This window comes from Triturus cristatus, chromosome 3_2, assembly GCF_964204655.1.
Source record: "Triturus cristatus chromosome 3_2, aTriCri1.1, whole genome shotgun sequence".
NCBI lineage: Eukaryota > Metazoa > Chordata > Amphibia > Caudata > Salamandridae > Triturus > Triturus cristatus.
This window is the reverse complement of record NC_140584.1, coordinates 1,192,288,299-1,192,309,290: the sequence shown is the minus strand read 5'-3', so window position 1 is coordinate 1,192,309,290 and position 20,992 is coordinate 1,192,288,299. Positions and strand designations below refer to the sequence as shown.

The following is a 20,992-nucleotide window of genomic DNA, read 5'->3' as shown; positions in this document are numbered from 1 at the left end:
TGAGGAATGGAGACATTACCTTTTGGGAGCCCGCCACACGGTCGAGATCTTCATGGACCATCGTAATCTCTTATTCCTTAAAACTGCAAAAGCCCTGACGCCCAGACAACTGAGATGGACGCTTTTTTTTGCGGATTATGATTTCGTCATCAAATACCGCCCTGGAACTCAGCATGGGAAGGCAGATGCACTGTCAAGGGTTGATGAGCCAGGATGCGACACTGAGACGGAAGAGAAGGAACCTCCTTTTATCCTCCCAGACAAGCCGGTATCCTTCAAGACAATCGCACAGATCGCCCCGCAAGACTTCTTGGAAGACCTGAGAGTAGCAGTGGCAGAAATAGACGCACAGGCATGGATCTCAGAATACCCCGAAATTAGAAAAGAAAAGCACTGTCTTCTGTATCACTCTCACGCTTTGTATATTCCAGACCCTCTTCTCCAACAAAGAGTGCTTACCTGGATGCACGATACACCTTTGGGGGGTCAAGTGGGTATTTACAAAACCATCTCGAGCCTAGAGCGCTCCTATTGGTGGCCTACGTTGAGGAAAGACACCCATGAGTATGTGACGACCTGTTCAATCTGCGTTCAAAGTAAGGCACTTCATAGAAGACCCGCGGGGTTCCTACGGACTATTCCTATCCCCCCCTCGACCATGGTACACTATCTCGATGGAGTTCATCATCGAAATGCCCCCATGCGAAGGGTATACAGTGGTATTGGTACTGGTGGATCATTTGACGAAAATGGGGCATTTCATCCCTTTGAAAAAACTCCCCTCTTCGGCGGAACTGGCTCTCGTTTTTCTTCAGCACGTTGTCAGGGCTCATGGAATCCCTAGTGTACTAATTATGGACAGGGGATCCCAGTTCACTTCCCGGTTCTGGAAGGCTCTCTGTGAATCACTCTCCATCGAGGCACGAACATCTACGAGTTTCCATCCACAAACCGATGGAAAAACAGAACGCTTAAACCAGACGCTTGAGCAGTACTTGCGTTGTTTCACATTGCAAAACCCCACACATTGGCTTCCCTTACTATGGATGGCAGAATTCGCGTATAATAACGCTGAACATTCCACGTTGGGTTGTTTGCCGTTCTTTTGCCTATACGGATATCATCCCAACATGCTCCCTTTTGACTGGCCCGTGCACTCCAGGCTTCCCAGCAACCAGGAGCATCATGCTCACCTCCGAGCAGTGTTGATGCCAAACATAGTTTGGCTTCTGCCCAGGCAGCTCACAAAAAATGGGCAGACCGAAGGAGGGAGGAGGAACCTAAGTATAAAGTGGGAGACAAGGTATGGCTGTCTACGCGAAATCTCCAGCTAAAAGGGGTGGATAAGTTAAAGCCCAGATACATTGGACCCTACAGCATAGAAAGAATCGTGAACCCTGTGGCAATGAAATTGTCCCTACCCATTGCTTGACGCATACATCCCGTATTCCATGTGTCATTGCTACAACCCTGCCCTGTCAGCATGAGGCTCCCAGACAGGCCGCGTCCCATAGACATAGAGGGCCAGGAAGAGTATGAAGTACAGGAACTACTGGATTCCCGAATAGTAAGAGGTCGAGTCCAGTACTTAGTGGATTGGAAAGGGTTTGGGGTCGAGGACAGGACCTGGGAACCAGCACACAATCTCCACTGCCCTGACTTATTCCACAGGGCACATCCTGGGAAACCGGGATGACCGCCGGGACGGCAGTCCTCGAGAGGGGGTTCTGTCGCGATCACGAGGACACTGCCCAAAAACTACATTACCCAGAAAACTCTGGGGCGAGCATGAAGGACACGCGTCATCTGTGTGTGCATTCACCGGCTCCATAAAGGACCGCCTCCTCCTAGAGGAGGCGCTTGGCAATCTTGAGCCCAGTTCCGTGTTGCCTACGAGGACAAACCCGCCGCGAGCGCCGTGTGTGCGTTCGACCACCGGCTTCGAAGCAACGGAGAAACAAACGGAGAAACCAGACGCCTTTCCCCCGAGACTGCCGCCGAAGGAAGGAACCGTGTGGAGACAGGCCGGCAAAGAAGACTGCACGACATTTACAGGTAACCCGCATGGTTGCGGGAAAGAGAACCCTGACCTCACAGGTCCTGGAGTGCTCCCGCTGTGCTGGAACAGCGGAGGAGCGCAATTGAGAAAGCGCTATTAGCTCCTTGAGTGCTAGAGAGCTCCCGCAGTGCAGGAACAGCGGTCGAGCACTTTTGGGAGAGCGCCAGAGCTCCTCGTGTCCTTGGGTGCTCCCACTGTGAAGGAACAGCGGTCGAGCACATCATCTCCTACAAGAAGTAGGAACATACTGCAAAAAGAGGGACAAGACGCAGGATTGTAGGGGGCTGGAGTGCCCTCCCTTTTCCTCTCTTCTTTCATTTTCCCTACCTCGTAAATACCGGGGTATTCGTGTTTGGACTTCCACCCTTTATGATTTCGCCACGCATTAGAGGGTCATCGGGGCTGGATACAAAACAAGGATCCCGACTGTCCGCAACGGCTGATTACCTCTGCCTCTTGGCTGTGGGGACCTACACTCTGATAACAGTGAGTTCAAGATAGGGGAGTTAGGGTGGGTAAGATTTCCTGTAAAACTGGTGCCTCGTTACAAGTCTCCTGTTTTCTTGCTCATAGTTCCCTGCACAAGAAAACCCAGGAACACGTCCCTGACCTGCAGTCCCGACGGATTTTACCTACTCCACTACTCCTGCCGTGAACCTTGTCCCCCCCCTTTTCTCCCCCACCTGCTTCCTCGCACTGCTCAGGTTTTCTACCGTGGTGAGCATTAGCGGAAGGTGGAAGAAGGGGGACAGTCAACACACGCATCGTTCCTGCTGGCCGGCTCAGGTTAGTCGGTTGTTGTAATACTGCTGACACTCTGACGCATCCGCGACACTCGCCTCCAGGGAGTGTGTTTATCTACTCATCGGTGCAGTGCATTCCTCCCCAATCAATCGATCCAATCAATCAGTAACTGTTAAGCATGGCTACTCACCCGTGAGGGTCTCAAAGCGCTAGGGGGTTGTGGGAGGGTGTGGGGGTTGCAGATCCGACGGGGCTCTGTGGTTGATTCGAAGAGCCAGGTCTTGAGATCCTTTCTGAATTGTGTCAGAGACAGGGAGAACCTGAGGTGGAGAGGCATAGTGTTCCAGGATTTGGCAGCAAGGTAGGAGAAGGATCTTCCTCCAGTCCTGGTCTTGGAGATCTGAGGGACGGTGGCAAGTGCCAGTTGGGCGGAGCAGAGATGTCTGGTGGGACTATAGAAGAAGAGGCGGTTGTTCAGGTATGCTGGTCGGGTGCCGTAGAGGACTTTGTGAACGTAAGGAGCTTGAAGTGGATTCTTTTGTTGACTGGGAGCCAGTGGAGTTCTTGTAGGTGTTCGGAGATGTGGCTGCAGAGGGGGATGTTGAGGACCAGTCTGGCTGAGGCATTCTGCATGTTCTGAAGGAGTTTCTGGGTGGCTCCTGGGTAGAGTGAATTGCCGTAGTCTAGTCTGCTGCTGATGAGTGCATGGGTGACTGTCTTCATGCCTCAGTGGGGCTCCATCTGCAGATGTTCTGAAGGAGGTGACAGCGTTGATCTGGTGGTTCATGGTGAGCAAGGAGTCCAGTATGATGCAGAGATTTTGTGCGTGGTTAGTGGGTGTAGGGTTGATTCCTACCTCAGCGGGCCACCATGAGTTTTCCCAGACTGTGGTGTTGGGCCCTAAGATGAGGACTTTGGTCTTGTCTGAGTTGAGCTTGAGGCAGCTGTCTCATCCAGGTAGTGAAAGCCTTCATCCTGTTGTGGAAGTTGCTTCTGGCAATGGTGGTCTCGTTGGTGATGGAGAGAATCAGCTGGATGTCATCGGCGTAGGGTACGATGTTGAGTCTGTGGCTCCTGACGATGGCTGCGAGCAGGGCCATGTAGATGTTGAATAGCATGAGGCTCAAGGATGAGCCCTGAGGCACTCCACAGATGATATCTGTGAGTTCTGAGAGGAATGGGGGGGAGAAGGCTGACTCGCTGTGTTCTACCGGTGAGGAAGGTGCAGGTCCAGTCCAGGGCTTTGTCATGGAGTCTCGGGGTTAGGGTACGGTGGGAGTCAGTGTTGTAGGTGGCCGGAGATCAAGGAGGATGAGGGCTGCTGTTTCTTCCCAGTCGAGGAGGGAGTGCATGTCGTCTGCGTTGGAGAGGATGGCAGTCTCTGTGCTGTGGCTGCTTTGGAAGCCGGATTGAGAGGAGTCTAGGACGTGGTTGGCTTCGATGAACTCAGAGAGTTGGACCTTTATGTCCTTCTCGATGACCTTGGCTGATAAGGGGAGCAGTGAGATGGTCTGAAATTCTTGAGATCTGTCATGTCAGCTGAGTGTTTGTTCATCAGGGGGTTGATCTTGGTGAGTTTCCAGTCATAGGGGAAGGTGGCAGCCTCTTTGGTGCGATTGTTGATGTGGCATAGTTCGGGGGCGATGGTGGTGGGGGCTCTGTGGAAGATGTGGTGCGGGCAGGAGTCAGAGGGGGTTCTGGAGTGAATGCTCTTCATGGTCTTGAGGTGGTCATCTGTGGTGAGCGGGGTCCAGTTGAGCAGGATCTGTTGTAGGGCGTCATCGTTATGTAAGTTGGTTGCAGAATTGATGGGCGGGTCTTGGGTGTCAAAGCTGTTGTAGATCTGCTTGATCTTGTGGTGGAAGTAACTTCTGAGTTTGTTGCAGAGGTCTTGTGAGGGTGGGATGTCTGTGGTCTCGCTGTGGGGTTTGACGAACTCCTCACTCACCCACCCACCTTCCTATGGCACTGCACCTAACCCGCCCCTCGCCTCCAGGGAGTGCTCATTGTTGCACTGCATACCTCTTCACTCACCCACCCTCCTACAACACTGCACCATACATGCCCCGCAGCTCCAAGGAGTGTGTTCATTTGCTCATCCATGTAGTGCACTCCTTTCCACTCACCTACCCTCATATGGCACTGCACCTAGCCTGCCACTCGCCTCAAGGGGGTGTGTTCACTTGCTTATCAGTGCAGTGCAAACCTGTCCACACACCCACCCTCCTATGGCACTGCACCTGACCTGCCCCTTTCCTCCAGTGAATGTGTTCATCTGCTCATCAGTGCAGTGCATACCTCTCCAATCAACCACCCTCCTATGGCACTGTACTGCCCCCCTGAGCCTGCAGGGAGACTGTTCACCTGCTCATCAGTGCAGTGCATTCCTCTCCACTCTCCCACTTACTCCGGTCCTTTTTAGGGTGGTCTTTCACCAGACTTTTTGCCTTTTACTTCATTTCTTTGCTGATGTTATTTGTTGGCATTAGGACTTTGCGCATTTTACAAATGCTAACCAGAGCTAAAGTGTATGTGCTTCTCCCCTACACATGGTGATATTGATGTATACATGATTGGCATATTTGGTTTTCTAGTAAGTCCCTTGTAAATTGGTATAACATATACCCAGGGCCCGCAGCACTAATTGTGCCACCCATGTGAGCAGCCTTGCTTTCAAACCGGTCTCAGGTTGCCACTGCAGTGACTGTGTGTGCAGTTTACTGCCAATTTGACTCGGCATTTAAAACTACTTGCCAAGCCTCAAGCTCTCCTTTTATTAAATTTAAGTCACCCCTAAGGTAAGCCCTAAGTAATCCTAAGGGAAGGGTGCTATGTTATTAAAAGGTAGGACATGTACCTTTATGTTTTACACGTCCTGGTGGTGACAAACAGCCTATTTCTCATAGGCTAGCATTGGGAATTCTCCTCTCATAGGCTAGCATTGGGAATTCTTTAATACACTTTTATGCTGCAATTCCTGATCAGAGAGGATAAGCTTTTTCATGTTTCATAAGTTTGGATTGGTAATGGTAAATCTTCCTTCCTGGGTATTTTTATTTAACATTACTGTTTTACAAATGGCACTTTTAGAAAGTGGACATTTATCTGTACTTACTGCTCTATGTGCCTGACAGCCTGTCTCCAATACACCTCTGGGGTGGGTAATAGCTACACTTTGTAGCTGTCTTGAGGGAATGGACAAACACATTATGAGCACTCATCTGTATTCTTATTGGTCTTCCGGAATAAGGGGGCATGGGAGGGTCAGACACACTTCAATACGTAGTGTTCTGCTCACACACAAAGCACTGATTTACTCCCCACAAATAGCCTAGCAGATAGGACTGGGATGAAAGGAATCCTTGTGCACTTCAGAAAGCTGCTTTGAAGTCATCCACTGCCACAAAGGAACTTTGGGGTATAAGTACTTGGTCTCTGACCCCTAAAAAACAGACACTTCTGGCTCGTTAACTGAACCTCTGTCAGAAGGACTGCTGAGCTGCTTAAAGAACTCATCTGGACTACTTTTCTGGTAGGACTACTTTTCTGCTTGGTGCCATGCTGCCTGCTGCTCCCTGACTCTGCTGAAGGAGTCAGCATATATGCGATACTGCCAAGCCTCTGCCAGCAACTCCCATAAACTGAGGGTGGAACAATCTATGGGCTCCTGCCAGCACCAAGAACAGGTTCCCTCTAGAGACCTGTCCTCATTATAAAAACACAAGACATTTGCGAGTCATGAACCCAGGCGAGATGACATCAAAACAGCATAGCTGGATGCGCAATTCAGGGTACACAATGAATGGAACCCACAATATAAACCTGATGAGTCAATGCCCAGTGTATCCATAATCCCCTTACCCAGTCCGCTGAATGGTCGGCTCTGACGGGACCGCCTGCGCTGGAGGGCTTCAACAGCAGCGACAGACTGCATGGGATTTTTACAGTCTGTGTACATCATGGAGGTCTTCATGATGAGAGATTCAATCCCCTGTAAGAGGAAGAACGAGCCAGTAAGGTGAAGCAGACCAGGAGACCCTGGACAATCCCAACCTAGAGAGAGCAGATGTGTGAAGAGCCAGGAGACCGACTACAGCCCAGGCTTAAGAAGACCTTGCGGGGGCAGGAGATCACCTACATAAATATCCAATGGACAGCATGCTTAGGGATATCCAGTTCTCTTCTTCGAAATGTGGTTCTAACAGTAGTGTGTGTTAAACTGGGATTTGCGTGGTCTAACAAAGTGGGTGTAAGAGTGGGGTTAACTGGGGCGAACAGCAGTGGGTATGAGAGGGCTTCCTAGGTCTCACTGGGAAGTTTATTTGAGAGGGGTTTACTGTGTCTAACAGTTCAGTATCTTAAAGTGAGGTTTGCTGGGACTAACTGTACAGTGTATTAGAGTGGGGGTTGCTGGGTCTCACTGTACAGTGAGTTAAAGTAGGATCTGCTGGGTCTAAGTTTAGTGTGTTAGAGTGGGGTTTGGTGGGTGTCACCATGCAATGTGTTAACGTGGGGTTTGGTGGGTCTAATAGTAGTGCATGCTAAAGCAGGGTTTGCTGGGTCTAAAGTTCCGTTTGTTAGAGAGCGGTTTAGGAATATCCAGTCCTTTCATCGAAATGTGGGTCTAACAGTAGTGTGTATTAAAGCGGGGTTTGCTGGGTCTAACAGTGGTTGGTGTAAGAGAAGGGTCTGCCGGGTCTAACCGTATTCGGTTTAAGAGAAGGGTTTGCTGTGTCTAACAGTGAGTGTGTTAAAGTGGGATTTGCGGAGTCTGACAGTTTAGTGTGTTAGAGATAGGTTTGCTGGTTCTAACTGTGCAGTGTGTCAGAGGTTTGCTGGGTTTAACTGTGTGGTGTGTCAGAGAGAGGTTTGCTGGGTCTCACTGTACAGTGTGTTAGAGTGGATTTGATGGTTGGACTGTGCAGTGTTCTAAAGCCTAGTTTGTAGGGTCTGTCAGCAGCCTGTTTGGCAGGATCTGCTGGGTCGAACTATGCAGCATGTTAGAACAGGACTTGCAGATCTACGTGGGCAGTGTGTTAGAACAGGCATAGTGACTGACTGTGCAATATTTTAGAGTGGATTTTGCCGCCCATCGTGATATGGAAGTATTGCCTGTCATCACTGTGGGAGAGTAGGATCTGCTTCACATGTTTACCCCCACTTTTTGCTGGTGTTTCCCTGTCGACTTTAGTCTGGCTGGGACCCTGCCATTCAGGGCCCCAGCCTAGCTGCTTCCTCTCTAAATTGATTACATGTACTTTAGGTACACCACAGATTGGAACCGGAGGTACCCTTGTGAGTCCCTAGTATATGGTATACTATGTCCCCAGGGCATAGGTACCCCAGAGGCCTACCAGGGGCTGAAGCATGTATTATGCCACCCCTGGAAAGCCACCCAAAATGACACCACAGGTCTGCTACTGCAGCCTGGGTAAGGTGGTTCATGCACCCCTTACTGAGATATAGGTTCACTATACCTCACCTATCACTGCACATACAAACCTATCAGTCACCCCTATGGCAGGCCTGATCAATCCTGAAGGCAGGGTGCTTGGTTATATGTGAGAGGGTGCCCAGGCATGAGCTGAGCCCCTCTGCAGCCTTCGGAATCTCTTCTCCGGGGTTGTCAGTGGTGCAGCCCGACCATATACTCTTAAGTGCATTATCTCTTAAACTGTTAATGCTAACTTTGAACTGGCTGCACGGAAACATGTCGTGTTTGGTGTCCAACACCTCGGAATCATACCCCCACATCAGTTCTTGATGTGAGGCTATGATCCCACCCTTCTTGAGTGAGAAACATGGCAGCACTGGTATACCCGATAGAAATCTAATAGAGCCCTGGCATCACAAAATGGATGGTGCAGCCACAGACACGGATATGACCTCCTGTTGCTGACCGAAACTCCGGCAGGGGTGGCCTGGACAATAGGTTTCCGGTCACAGGGAGGTGTAACCACCTCCCAGACAGGCTTATGTGTTTTGGGGCTGGGTGGGAGCACTCTCTCAGTGCTTTGAAGTCCTGCACTGGGGGCACATTTGGTGTCCCTGTGCATAGTCCAGCTCAAACCGGTTCAGGGGCTTCCAGCCTCTGCTCTGGCGTGAAACTGGACAAAGGAAATGGGTCTAGCAACCCCTCTTTCCAAACCCTCCCATAGGCGAGTCCCCAGAACTAGCCCAACCCCTTCCTTAGGTATAAGTAAGGAACCTCTGTAACCAGAACTTTAGATATCCCTGGACGAAACTCTGAAGCTGAATCCTGGAACTTCAACGCTCTACTCAAGACTAGAGGACTGAAGAAATCTCCCTTGGGGTCAAGGAGTGACTCCCCTGCTTGGCATACACCAATGAAGCAATTTGCCAGTCTGCATTTCCGAAGCTCCCGCCGGACTCCGAAGTATTTGCAGCCCAGGAAGAGGATTTCCAGACATCTCACAGGCTGACCCGAGTCCCCAGCAAAGCTGAGACCCGCAGCCCTCGTGAGTAGCGTGGAACCGGAACTCCTGGTCACCATGCACTTTTGCAAGTGCATTGACTTCACTTCTCAACGTCTCCTGAAGTCGTGCTTGGGCTGACTTGTAGCCCCCACCTCGAGCACAGAATCCACCTAGGATTGTCGGCCTAGTCACCCAGAGTGACCCGTGGGCCGCCATTTTGCATTTCGTCTCGTGGTCCCTTCGCAATCCCTGGTCCGTTGACTGGTGGGTCCCTGAGGGGGTAACTTTGATTTTCCTTGGGCTTCCCTGGTTGCTCCAGACGTGCCCCGACTCCCTAACAAGTGGTGAGTCCCACAGACCTTGCTGGTCTGCACCAAAGCATCTTTCTCGTTTCTGCGTGGGTTGCTGTTGCCAAGGCTTGTTGTGTCCAATCCGGGCACCAACGCTGCAGCACTCGACATCCTTTGTGGGACAGCTTGAATCCAGCTCCTGGTCATCCTCGACGCCTCATGGTCTTCGTGGCTGAAGAGTCAAGCTTCACCTTCACCTGAAATCACCAGACATCGGTGGGCATCTGCCTATCGCCTTCCTGGTCACTGGCAAGTGACCAAGACTCTGTCCCTTCTGCTTTCAGGTTCTTCTCGACTTCGATCCAGGCTTGGATCTCTTCGGATACTTCGCATCTTCCCGGCAGCAGTACTTCTTTGCCAGCTCCCATTGAAAACGACGACATGACCCGACACCATTTGACACCTATGCACCCTGCTTCCCTGGGTGAGGTAACTCGTGTACTCTGGTGCTCCCGTGGGTGTTGACCCTAGAACTTCCTAAATCCCAAAGGGTTTGGTCCTGACTCACTTCTAAGTGTCTCTAATCTTTAAAAATCTAACCGTGACTTGCCCCATAGAAGCTAACGGGAGCTCGCAGCTGTGTTCGCACACTTAACACGGTCCCCGTGGGTCTCCTGTATCACTACCTTGGGTGGTTCCTTGGGGTCCCAGTGATTCTACAGGCTCTAGGCCTTGTGTCTAGTTAAGTCGTGGTTCTTATACCACTATTTTAGTATATGGTTTGGCTCGCCCCTAGGGCCTGACGTGTATTTGTGCTTATTACTGTCATATTTGAAGTGTAACCTCTGTGTTTTGACCTCTAGTCTCATAAAGAGCCTAGGAGGGTGTGTTTAGAAATAAATACCTATATTTTATACATATATACCTGGTGTGGTTGTCTTTTCATTTGATCATTCAAGAGATTATAGACTGGTAAAACAAGCTGCTTTACATTCCTTCAAGACTTAGCCTGAAGGCTGCTCTCCATAGCTACCACTAGGATAGCTTTCAATAAAGGTTGTCTTTAACCTATAACCAATAAGGGGTTGTTTGGACTGGTACAGGGTGCCCACTATAACTAGTGGACAACATATACCAGGCCAACTTCTCACAACCACCCCACCCATTCTTCCCACTTCCTCCAAGCATCTGGAAGACCAGCGCTAGGAGCTTTGCTGCATCAACACTCCTGGGGGCTGCATCTCCTGTTTCTAACCAACTAGGAGGTGGAGCACAGCAAGAAGCGTAGATTGTGGCTGGATTGGGCCTGGGAATCACAATGCTTTTCATTTATTCGAGGCGGATGTAAGTTATAAAAAGGCAGTTACCACGTTAGTTCTCTCTGCAAAGCACTTGGTGAAATTCATAGGTGGCTGGAATTGATGACTTCTCTCAAACTAAAGAGATTAGGTGCGAGTGTGTGCGAGGAGGCAGCGCTCCGCATTAGCATGCAGGAGCACAGACCGTTCGCGGATTGGGTGTCAGGGGGGAGCATGGGAGTGAAAGGGAAGTCAATGGGGGGTCCTCCACACATCCTCTTGCAGGGACAGGGATGTGTGCGAGTGATGGCATGCAGCCAGCGCGCCCTATCCAAACCCCACACCGAGGGGAATGCAAGGGTGGCCAGGCATGTGGGCAGCTAGGGGCCTACAAGCGGCAAGCAGCATAAAGACATCACGACAATCGGTGGCTGCTCGGCTAGAGGTCACATGCGACCTTAGCGCATTTATTTATATCCTCGGGCTGAGCCCAGCCACGAGGGGTGCTTGCAGTAAAAGTATGGGAGAGGCCGGATAGCTCTCTACATCCCTCCCTTCTTTTAGTTATCAAAGAAAATAAAAAAAACAGAAAACAGTGGATATCAAATGTCAACACAAAGTCTCTCAACCTCTAGCTGGGCACACGATTAGACTTCTTGCCTCTCCAACTGGATCACATTCACCACGGAGACTGGCATCCGGGGCGCTTCCCGAAGGTCCCGTGTGGAGCTCCAGGAGTATCTGTTTTGGCTGCTGCATTCTGGTGTCACTCCTCCTGTTGCTGGGGAAAGGGTCGTCGGACTATGGCTGCTCGCCATGCTTGGAAACGCTTCGCCTCTTTCCATCTCACTTTCTCTTCGTTGTGTGGTGCTGGTGGGTGCAGCCTCAACAGGTAAAGACCTGAACCATGAGACATTTCTCACCACCGTATGCTTACCACGCTGGGCAGTTATCGTTCCATCCACCCGGGTCAGCGTCCACACCTCTGGTGCAACAGGAGTGCAAAACTTCTACCCTGGGTGGCGGTCTTGGGGTATAACGTGGGTCCCAACATGCAGCGTCGGAGTCTTTGCTCGCCGATCTTTGGTAGCCTTCTCAATTGTTGTGTGTTGTTTCTGTTGGGCCGTGTCTATGGCCAAACTGGGTGGCACCCACTCCGTGTCTCTGGGATTATGTCCCGCAGTGGCTTTTTGAGCAGCAAAGTTGCAGGGGTGCATCCTGTTGTGGAGTGAGGGGTTTGTCTGTATGCCAGTAGAAATTGATGCCGGCACTCTTCGGCATCCTGGCGTTGATCCACTCTGATCCAGAGGACTCGATTCAGTGTTCTCCACCTCCCCATTGGCTTGGGGACATTGGAGGGTGATTTGACGGTGCTTGATCACCCTTTGTGCTAGAAAGTCATGAAAGTCTTTCCCCTGGAACAGGGATAACTTGTTGGACTTGATCTCTTCTGGGAGTCCGAGCAGTGCAAATGTCTTTTCGAGTATGGGTTGTATGTGGACAAAAGCGGTGGATGGTGCCAGTTCTACTACAGGAAATTTGGAGAAGTCCATGATTACTACAGTGTTTCGCCCATCCTGGAAGTTCCCGAAGTTGATGCTGAATTTTGTCTAGGGAGTTAAATACGGCTCCTCCATCAGCACTGGCGCAGGAGCGGGATTGCTACTGGTGATCGTGCAGGGATGGCAGCGTCGGATCTCTTCATCTACCAGTTCATCCATGCCGGGAAACCACACTTACGTCTTGCCTTGGTTTTCGCGGCTCCATGGTTACCTTGATGATTGAGCGGGACCATCAGACTGTGGAGGCTTTTCAGGACGACTATCCTCTGTCCGCGCAGAACTAGGCCGGAATCACTGGTACTCAATCCGTGCCGTACTCTCCAGAGTTGGCGGCGTGCGTTCTGTTCTTCGGCCACCAATGACTTGGAGCTGTCAAGGAACGGTTCCACTGCCCTCGAGCCAGAGTCTCATTCACCCTTACCAGGGTGCCGTCCGCGTCCAAGGCACTTCTTATATCCTCTCAAGTGACTGCTACCAGGCAGACGTTGACCTCCACCATGTTTATGAAGTATTCTGTGCGCTCTTCGTCCATCGTGGGCCTTCCTGGGTTGCCTGGTGTCTGGACAAGCAATCAGCGGAATTGTCGGTCCCTAGCCTGTAGATGACTTGGAAGGAGTACGCCTGGGGCTGAACTGCCCACTTCTCTATCCTTGGTGGTGCCAGGCGAGATGACCCATTGAACAACGGAAGAAGCGGTTTGTGGTTGGTCACCACTTGAAATTGATGGCCGTAGAGGTGGAAGTATTGGCAACCCACCCGATGGCCAGGGCCTCCTGCTCTATCTGTGCGTAGCAGGTCTCCGTAGGAGATAGTGCCCGACTGGCTTATGCAACCGGAACACAGACTCCCTTGGTATTCTCTTGTAGGAGAACTGCCCCCAGTCCTACAGGGCTGGCATCCATGACCAGTTCAGTTCTCTTCCGGGGATGGAAGTATGCCATGGTGGTTTCGTCCAGCAGTGCTTTCTTGATGCAGTTAAAGGAAGCTGCCTCCTTAGGGTCCCACGCTCACGGTATGGTGGCCTTCATGAGCTGAGGTTCTGACAACGTGGTCAGGCCGGGGATGAATCTACCGCAATATGTCACCATGCCGAGAAATCGCCGTATCGCCATCGGGTTCTGGGGGACCGGGGCATTTCGGTTTGCATCCGCCATCCATGGATCTACTTGGAGTCCCTCTTGTGAAAAGACATAGCCAAAGAAATCGATTGAACCCTGGTAGAAGGAGCATTTTTTTCAGTGTAGGGTGAGGCCGCAGTCCGTAAGGCGCTGGAGCGTGGCCCACAGTCTGACATGATGATCCTCAAGGCTCTGGGAGTATAAGAGGATGTTGTCACTCAGGTTGATTACTCCTCCCAGGCCCAATAGGGTCTCCTTGATCGCATTCTGGAACACCTCGGCCGCAGAGGAAACGTCAAAGTTGAGCCGCATGTACCGCCTGAGGCCCACGAGCGTGGAGAAGGTCGTGATATAGTGACTTTCCGGCTCCAACTCTAGCTGGTGGTATCTTGAGTTCAGGTCTAGCTTGGAAAATAACTGGTTGCAGTTCAAGTGTGCTACGATGTCGTCCATTGTCGGGGTCACGTGTCTCTCCCTCCGGATGGCCTGGCATGTCAACGCCCCTGGCTGCGTGGGCTTTGGTGCAATCCCCAAAGGGGAGATGCATGGGGTGGAGCCCGACACCTTCTCGATGATGCCTTGGTTTTCTAGGTCTTGCAGCTCCTTCTCTATGAGGGGACGAAGGTGAAACGGGACACACTTGTGCCTGAGTGCCATCGGCCTGATGGTCTTGTCAATGTGAAGCGTTACCATGTTTTCTTTGAGTTTTCCAAGCCCCTGGAACAGTTGTGGAAACTCATTTAGTAGGTCTTCTGCTTGAGTGTCATGGACTTGCTTTGCGAAGAATACCAACTCTAGGTCTTGAGCAGTGTGGCATCAAAGCAGCGTCCCTTGCTGGCCTTCCGTGACGTGGAACTTGGTTTTGATAGAGTGTTCCACACTGGTGACGTCCACTTTGATCACTCCAATGAGCGGTATGGGTACGGTATAGCCAAAAGTGGGAAGCGGACCTCGGGAAAACGATACCGGAGACCACGTGGTCCACGCTGGTGCGGAGGGCCTGGAAGGGAACTCGGAACGCACGGTTCCAGTTAGTTCAGTTTTTCACGTTACATAGGGCGTATATGACGCCGGCCAAGGTCTTGCAATACTTTGGTGGAACACAATCTCCATGCCCTCGGTGTGGGGGAGAGGGGGCAGATTTTCGCCACATGTTTTGGGCCTGTCCGCAGTTGGGCGATTATTGGGCTGAGGTAGTGGACTACCTGAATCAGGTGACAGACCGCTCTATCACTCCAGAGATGGGGACTTGCTTGTTGCTATGGTTTCCCCACACCCGCCGTACGAAGGTTACTAGCAGGTTCTATGATCTGGGGCTGATATTAGCTAAGAGAGAATTGACCCTGCACTGGAAATCCAGGGGGGTCCTAGCTACGTACGGTGGAGGGCAGCACTAGTGAGATGGGCGGGGGCGGAGGGTGCGCTCCGGGTGCAGGTGGCACTGAGGAGAGACGATGAGAAAGCGTTAGCGATGGCCAGGGCATGGGAAGCGTTGGTAGTTGAGCTCCAGGTGCTGATGTCTGAGGTGGGGGAAGGAGGGAGCACTTCGGATCGGCAAGAGGCGAGGGGAACTGGGGAATGAGATGAGATGAAAATGAAGGAGGTCCCCGGGCATATACCGGAGGCCTGGACAAGAGGGATGATTTGCTTACGCAGAGAAGGGGTGAGCAACTGTAAATGAGCTCCTTGGAAGGGGGGGCACATCGGGGGAGAAGTAGGGGGCAGAGGCGCACTGACATGGGGGTGGAGGGGGGGGGGGACGAGTTGGGTTTGGGAGGGAAGATACTCTTAATGAACACGGGGACCCGTGATGTAATGAACAGTCATTGTTGATTTGGAAAATAATAAAAATGTTTCAACAAAAAAAAATGGGTACGGTATAGCCGTAGGTGTATATGCTGGCCAAGCAGGGAGTGAGGGGTGGTCGAGGGACAGCTTCTCATACTGGCTTGAGTCCATCATGTTTATGGACGCTCCTGTATCTTTCAGGGCCTGATTAGTGGTGTCATTAACATGCACGGTGCACATGGGTGGGGGATGTTTCTTGCGACCAGACCGCCCAACAAACGAGATCACAAACACGTCGTCATTTTCGTAGTGGGCAGCAGCTCCTCGCACCCAGGATGCGTCTATGGGGGTTGGGTCCTCTAGAGTCAGGTGGCGTAAGGTTGTGGTACGACCTCTTGATGTGCCTCCTCCGGAACGCCCTACTCCTCGGTGGCAGAAACAGGCGTAGTGGTTGACCTTGCCGCACTTGGAACAGGTCTTCCCCTTGCCGGGCACCTTTCTTTCGACTTATAACAGCAATATCCACATTTTCCCGTGGGTCTGCTTGGTGGGATCTGCATGTGTGTTGGTCCGGGGCGCTGTTGCACTGCATCCACTGTCTCCTCTTTGATGGGAATGGCCCTCGGTGATGGGGTCGTGGCACTGCTTCGAAACCTGGTGGCTTCCATTTCCTCCCCCACAGCTCATGGGAGTGAGCTGGAAAGAGGATCTCATCCAGGGACATCACTGGTTTGGCGGAGTATCTGGCGTCTCAGCACGACAGACTTGCACCCCTGTATTATTTGCGTGCGAATCTCCTCCCGTTGGTCGATGTTCGTGCACTAGCATGCAAGGCTCCTTAACCTGGTGTAGAACATGTCGACCGTCTCCATCTCAGTGAACCTGGCTTGCCGCAACTTGAATCATTCATAGTCCGGGTTCATTTGGGGGTCGAAATGCCTGTTGAGGGCAACGATCGCCGCGTTGTAGTCATTTTCATTCCCCGTATCTTGTAATGTTTCAAACAGTTCACCCCCGAAGTGCATCAGCAATGAGCCGCATCAGTCTTTCTCGTGCCTCTGAAATAGTGGTTAAGGCATCCTAACCAGAGCTTCCACCTGGGCCAGGCTGTGGCCGGGTCAGCGAGCTGGCTGAAGGGGGGTATTGGCGTAACTGAGGTGTGCAAGAATGGCGCTGGTGGCACCTGCGCAAGTGCTGGTTTGCTGTGGGTGCGGTGGATCTCCCATGTCCAACATAATTGAGGGTTCCTGTACTCTATGCCCAGGGTGCGGTGGAAGGGGTCCCAAATGAGGGTGAGATGTTGCAGCTTGTTTAAACAATGACTGACCTTGGAATGTGACGAAGGCTCCTCCGCTCCTTTGCTTGGCAGCAGTTCAAAGTGTGCGTGTGGCAAGGTGATTTTTCTTCCCCTAGAGATGTCCACTCCTCTTCCCCGACGTATCTCTAGAAGGACGGCGAGGGACACACCTTGAAGCAAGTGTGACTACAGGGGTCCCATTACCCTCTACCCATGTGTCAATTAGGACCCTATTTTGGGGTATAAGGAACAGTTCAGGTGGAGGATGATGCTGGAGCAGAGTTTTCTGTTGAAAATCTATTGGGTTTTTTAAGCTCTGGTTTGTCTATTGTCGAAAGAAATTAAAAATTATTAATTCATAATTACTAATTATTTGTTTTGTGTAAATGTTCTAATTAACCAATAAGAAATAACAAGAGAAAACTACACGTGGGGAAGCATTTGTGTCGTTTACTAATAATGTGCATGTTTTATTAATAAATGTTGCTGAGTGCTGTTTATTTTAAAGCACGAAAACGCTTTTTAAATGTTATGTACTAATGCTTTTCTTGTGTTGCAAAGGCTAGATAATTACATACACATAAGGGTATTAGTGGGGTTAACACTGTTTAATCCCTATGCTGTGGTAACGTTGTTTTTGTCTCTTTTAATTAAGATGATACGTTCTGGCCTAGTATAAAATGGCTGCCGTTTGCAGCCTGGCCTCGAGTGAATGATTTGTGATGAGAAGGCCTTGCTGAACATGATCGAGAGTCATCTGACCACAGTCTTCGCCTGGTTAAAGTTTTCCGTGAGGACAGCAGTTCTGGGCAAATATCCAGATACATCTGAGCAACCTTGGAGGACAAAGGAGCCATAATGAATGAACTCTGAGATCATAATGCTGGTTCCGAGGAAATGTGAACATGAGAAGATACTTTTTCAAATCTAGTTCCGTGTTCCGTCTTTTTATTTTTTATTTTTGTGATTTTTCTGAGTGGAGATTTTCCAAATGTAGCGATGCTACATCCTTTCCTGCTCGCTTTGCTTAGCGGTTCAGCGGATATCGAAAACATTTTATGTTGCCTTCTATTGTTAGAATTATTATAAATATTGTTAGCCTAGAGAGGGTTTTTGCCATTTTGCCACTTCTTCCCAAACCTGCGTTGGTGAGGATCGATGCTGTGAGGACGGTGACTTGGGAGATTTTTACTGAGAGACCTGTCCTGACCCATTCTGACATTTAGCTAGAATAGGTAATTATGAGAATAATGATTTATTTTGATTGATTGATTTTCCATTTGAACTAATTTTAGATAAAGAATCATAATTTTAAATACAGTGTTGGTTATTATTTCTTGTCAATTATTGAGTACTCTATTTTGATTATTGTTGATTATTATTAGTTAAATCATGACTCGAGACAGTGTTAATTAGGTCTTATCGACCATGTGTAGATGCAGGGTGTTTAGAAGGTTTCTTTCCACAGGTTTAGTGCTAATAGTGTAATCTGAGTGCATGTTAGTGAAATGGGCCCAAGCGTATGATGAGTGTATGTGCGTGTATCTGTGAATTTACTCTATCTGTGGAAGTAGGGAGAATTTGTACACCCCAATCTGCACCAATTTCCTGGTAGCAGAATTTGATGGTTATTGATGATTGTCTTGATCTGATTAGATTGCTTGTATATTGGCTTTGATTTATTGATTATTGATTGATGTTGGTATATGTACTAATACTATATGTTGAAGTCGTCATGTTGAGTTTTATGTAGTGCTTCTGGAATTTGGGAGCTGGTAGCAGTTCCGTAGTAGGGCAGAGGTAAGTATATGCTGCTCTCGGGAAAGACGGTATTGTTGGTCCTGTACGTATGCAGGAAAAACGTGTGACAATTGAAGTTACGCGTCACATTGTCTGTGTTCGGAATTAGTGACATTGTTGTGTGTTACTATTAGAAATATTTCTGGTATAAAAGGAGTGTGTATGGTAGCGAAGGTTATTTGTGAAACTTTGGTCTTAAGTCCCAGGGATCCGTAAGGTTCACCGTTAAAGCTTATCGCGGGAGGAGTAATAGGTATTCTCTGAGCTTGTTTGAAGGACTGGGCAGAAGAAAACACTGCTTGGTTAACGTATGTTATAATTCTGTAGTGGAGCAGATTGTTCGCTGTTCTCGGGAAAAGCAGGATTCTGTGTGTATGTACTACATTTTCTTGTATGAATGTGCGTGAATGCTCATATATTTAGTTAATTGTAATACTCTTTGGAGCAGTCCTAGAGGAAACAGTTAATGAATGCATGTTACTGTGTCAACGGGATTCTTGTGAAATAGATTTTTTCTTTACTATTCTTTGGTTAGCGAAGCAGACAATGGAAATGTTTATATGTTGTAACTAATAGATTTTGTAGAATCTGACACGAAGTCTACTGAGAAGTTTTGTAAAGGAGGGGTAGACGACTGACAGGAGACAGGAGCAGGAGAGACTGCAGCGACTGCTGACGTCAAACAGACTGCGCTCTGATTGGATATTAGATCAGAACAGTGCTCGCGCGGAGATTGGTGCGTTGGTGTGAGCCGCGCAAGGATTGGAAAGAGTCACCTTGTATTCTTGTGACGTAGGCGCTCCAGGATTGGTGCGTTAGTGTGAGTCGCGCTGTTATTGGATAAAACATCGTACTATTGAGTTGTATTACGGAAGGAATTAGAAAAGTTTGGTAAAAGCTAAAATGTATTACCAAGAAGAGAAAAAGAAAAAATCTTTGTTCAGAAAGGTTAAAAATTGGTTCGACAAGGACAAAGATGTTAAAACGCGAGAAGGTGAATTGTTACCTCCATCGAAAACGCCTGCATCCTTCATGGCTGCGAGATATGGGTATCATACCTGTATATGGTTAGAGAATTGGGTTAGGTATACAAAGGAAGATGGTGTTCTAGCATTTCCAGAACATGGTTCATTTAATCTGGCCGTGTTGAAAAATTTGCGGGAAAAGATGTTATGTCTTGACCCAAGACCAAGGCCGACACAGTTTGAGGCTTTAGTGGAATGGGAAGAGGAAGTACATGAGCGAGAAAAACAGAGGTCTGGGGGAAATTATAGGTACATGTTTGGGAGAAGACATGATCGTGAAACTCATCATGATCGAATGAAGAGATGGCGAAATGCTAGTATGTCAGAGGGATTATACCCTATGAGAACAATTGAAGAGAAGGGTACAGAAAGGGTTCCTGAGGCAGAAGTGAAAAGATATGGAGTTAATGAGTATGAGTATGAAGTCTTGAATGACATGATTTACAAAAGACCACCTCCATATAGACCAGAACCAGAAGAGAGCACACCAGTTGTTTCTCCGATAAGAGATACATTGCGTATCATTGAGACAGAAAATGTGACACCTGAGTTAAGAAGTGGTAATCCTTTCAGGGAAAGAGAGAATAGAAGCGGTGGCGAAAATACGAGAGAATTAGCCAGAACTACATCGGAGTTGACTGAAAAAATGAAAGAGCTGACGAAGAATCTAGACGCTGTTACGGTGCCCGTAACCATAGGTCCGATTATGCCTGTTTTTGATAAGCAGAGGACAGGTGAGAATGGTTTGGTGATTCCATATGTTGGGAATAGATTGACAAGTTTGGCTGGTCCTTCAGGAGATTCAGGAAAAAGGACAGAAAAATCCAGACATGAGACATGTAGTGAAGGATTAGAGATACAGTCTAATTCAGGATTGGATGCTGGTGAAGCTAGTTGTTCAGGGATGCCGATTTTAGAACCGCAGAAGAAAGTGGTTCCAGTGAGAAAATCTACTGAAATAACAGCTGAGGATTTGAATGAATGGATGAAAGTTCTTCAAAAGAGGGATAAAGATTCACAGGCAATTGATGTGGCTAGGTTACGTGTAGAATTAGAAGAGCTTGTTGCAGGGACAGTTCCTACAGAAATTCTAAAAAATCATCATGGTGGAGAATTGTTATTTATGTGTAAAAATATCACCTGGAGAACTAAAAATACACATGACAGATTAAGAGCGATAGCAAATGACTATGGAGTTGACATTGATAAAGTGAAATTTTTGCAGAAGTCTTACAGGATGGATTTCACAGATAAAGACATTGAGAATTTGAATGGTGCTGGTAGAACAGGACAGATTAAAGAGATGATCGCTTTATTGCGAAAATGGGGTGATGTTGAGAAGTGGAAGGATAGGTGGTACAAGAAGAGAGAAGAATCAGGGGATAGGACGTATTCAGCATTTCCTGTGAGAGAAAAAGAGAAAGCATCCACTGTTGCTTATCCTATGAGAGAAATACCTGGAGGAGGATATGTACATGTTCCATGGACCAGACAGGATATTTTATCATTTACGAATGATTTCCCTCGACTGAGAGAAAAGCCCGTCGAGTGGTATAGGCAGGTAGACAGGTTTG

At 49.1% G+C, this 20,992-nt stretch overlaps 1 protein-coding gene across 1 annotated transcript in view; it reads right to left on the bottom strand.

Moving 5' to 3' along the window:
* The window catches only part of LOC146859417 (rac GTPase-activating protein 1-like), a 404,586-nt gene that overhangs the window by 145,257 nt on the left and 238,337 nt on the right, over positions 1–20,992 (bottom strand). The window contains exon 9 of the mRNA XM_085647164.1: positions 6,665–6,794. Coding sequence (XP_085503290.1) covers positions 6,665–6,794 — 130 coding nt within the window. The remainder of the gene's footprint in view (positions 1–6,664; positions 6,795–20,992) is intronic.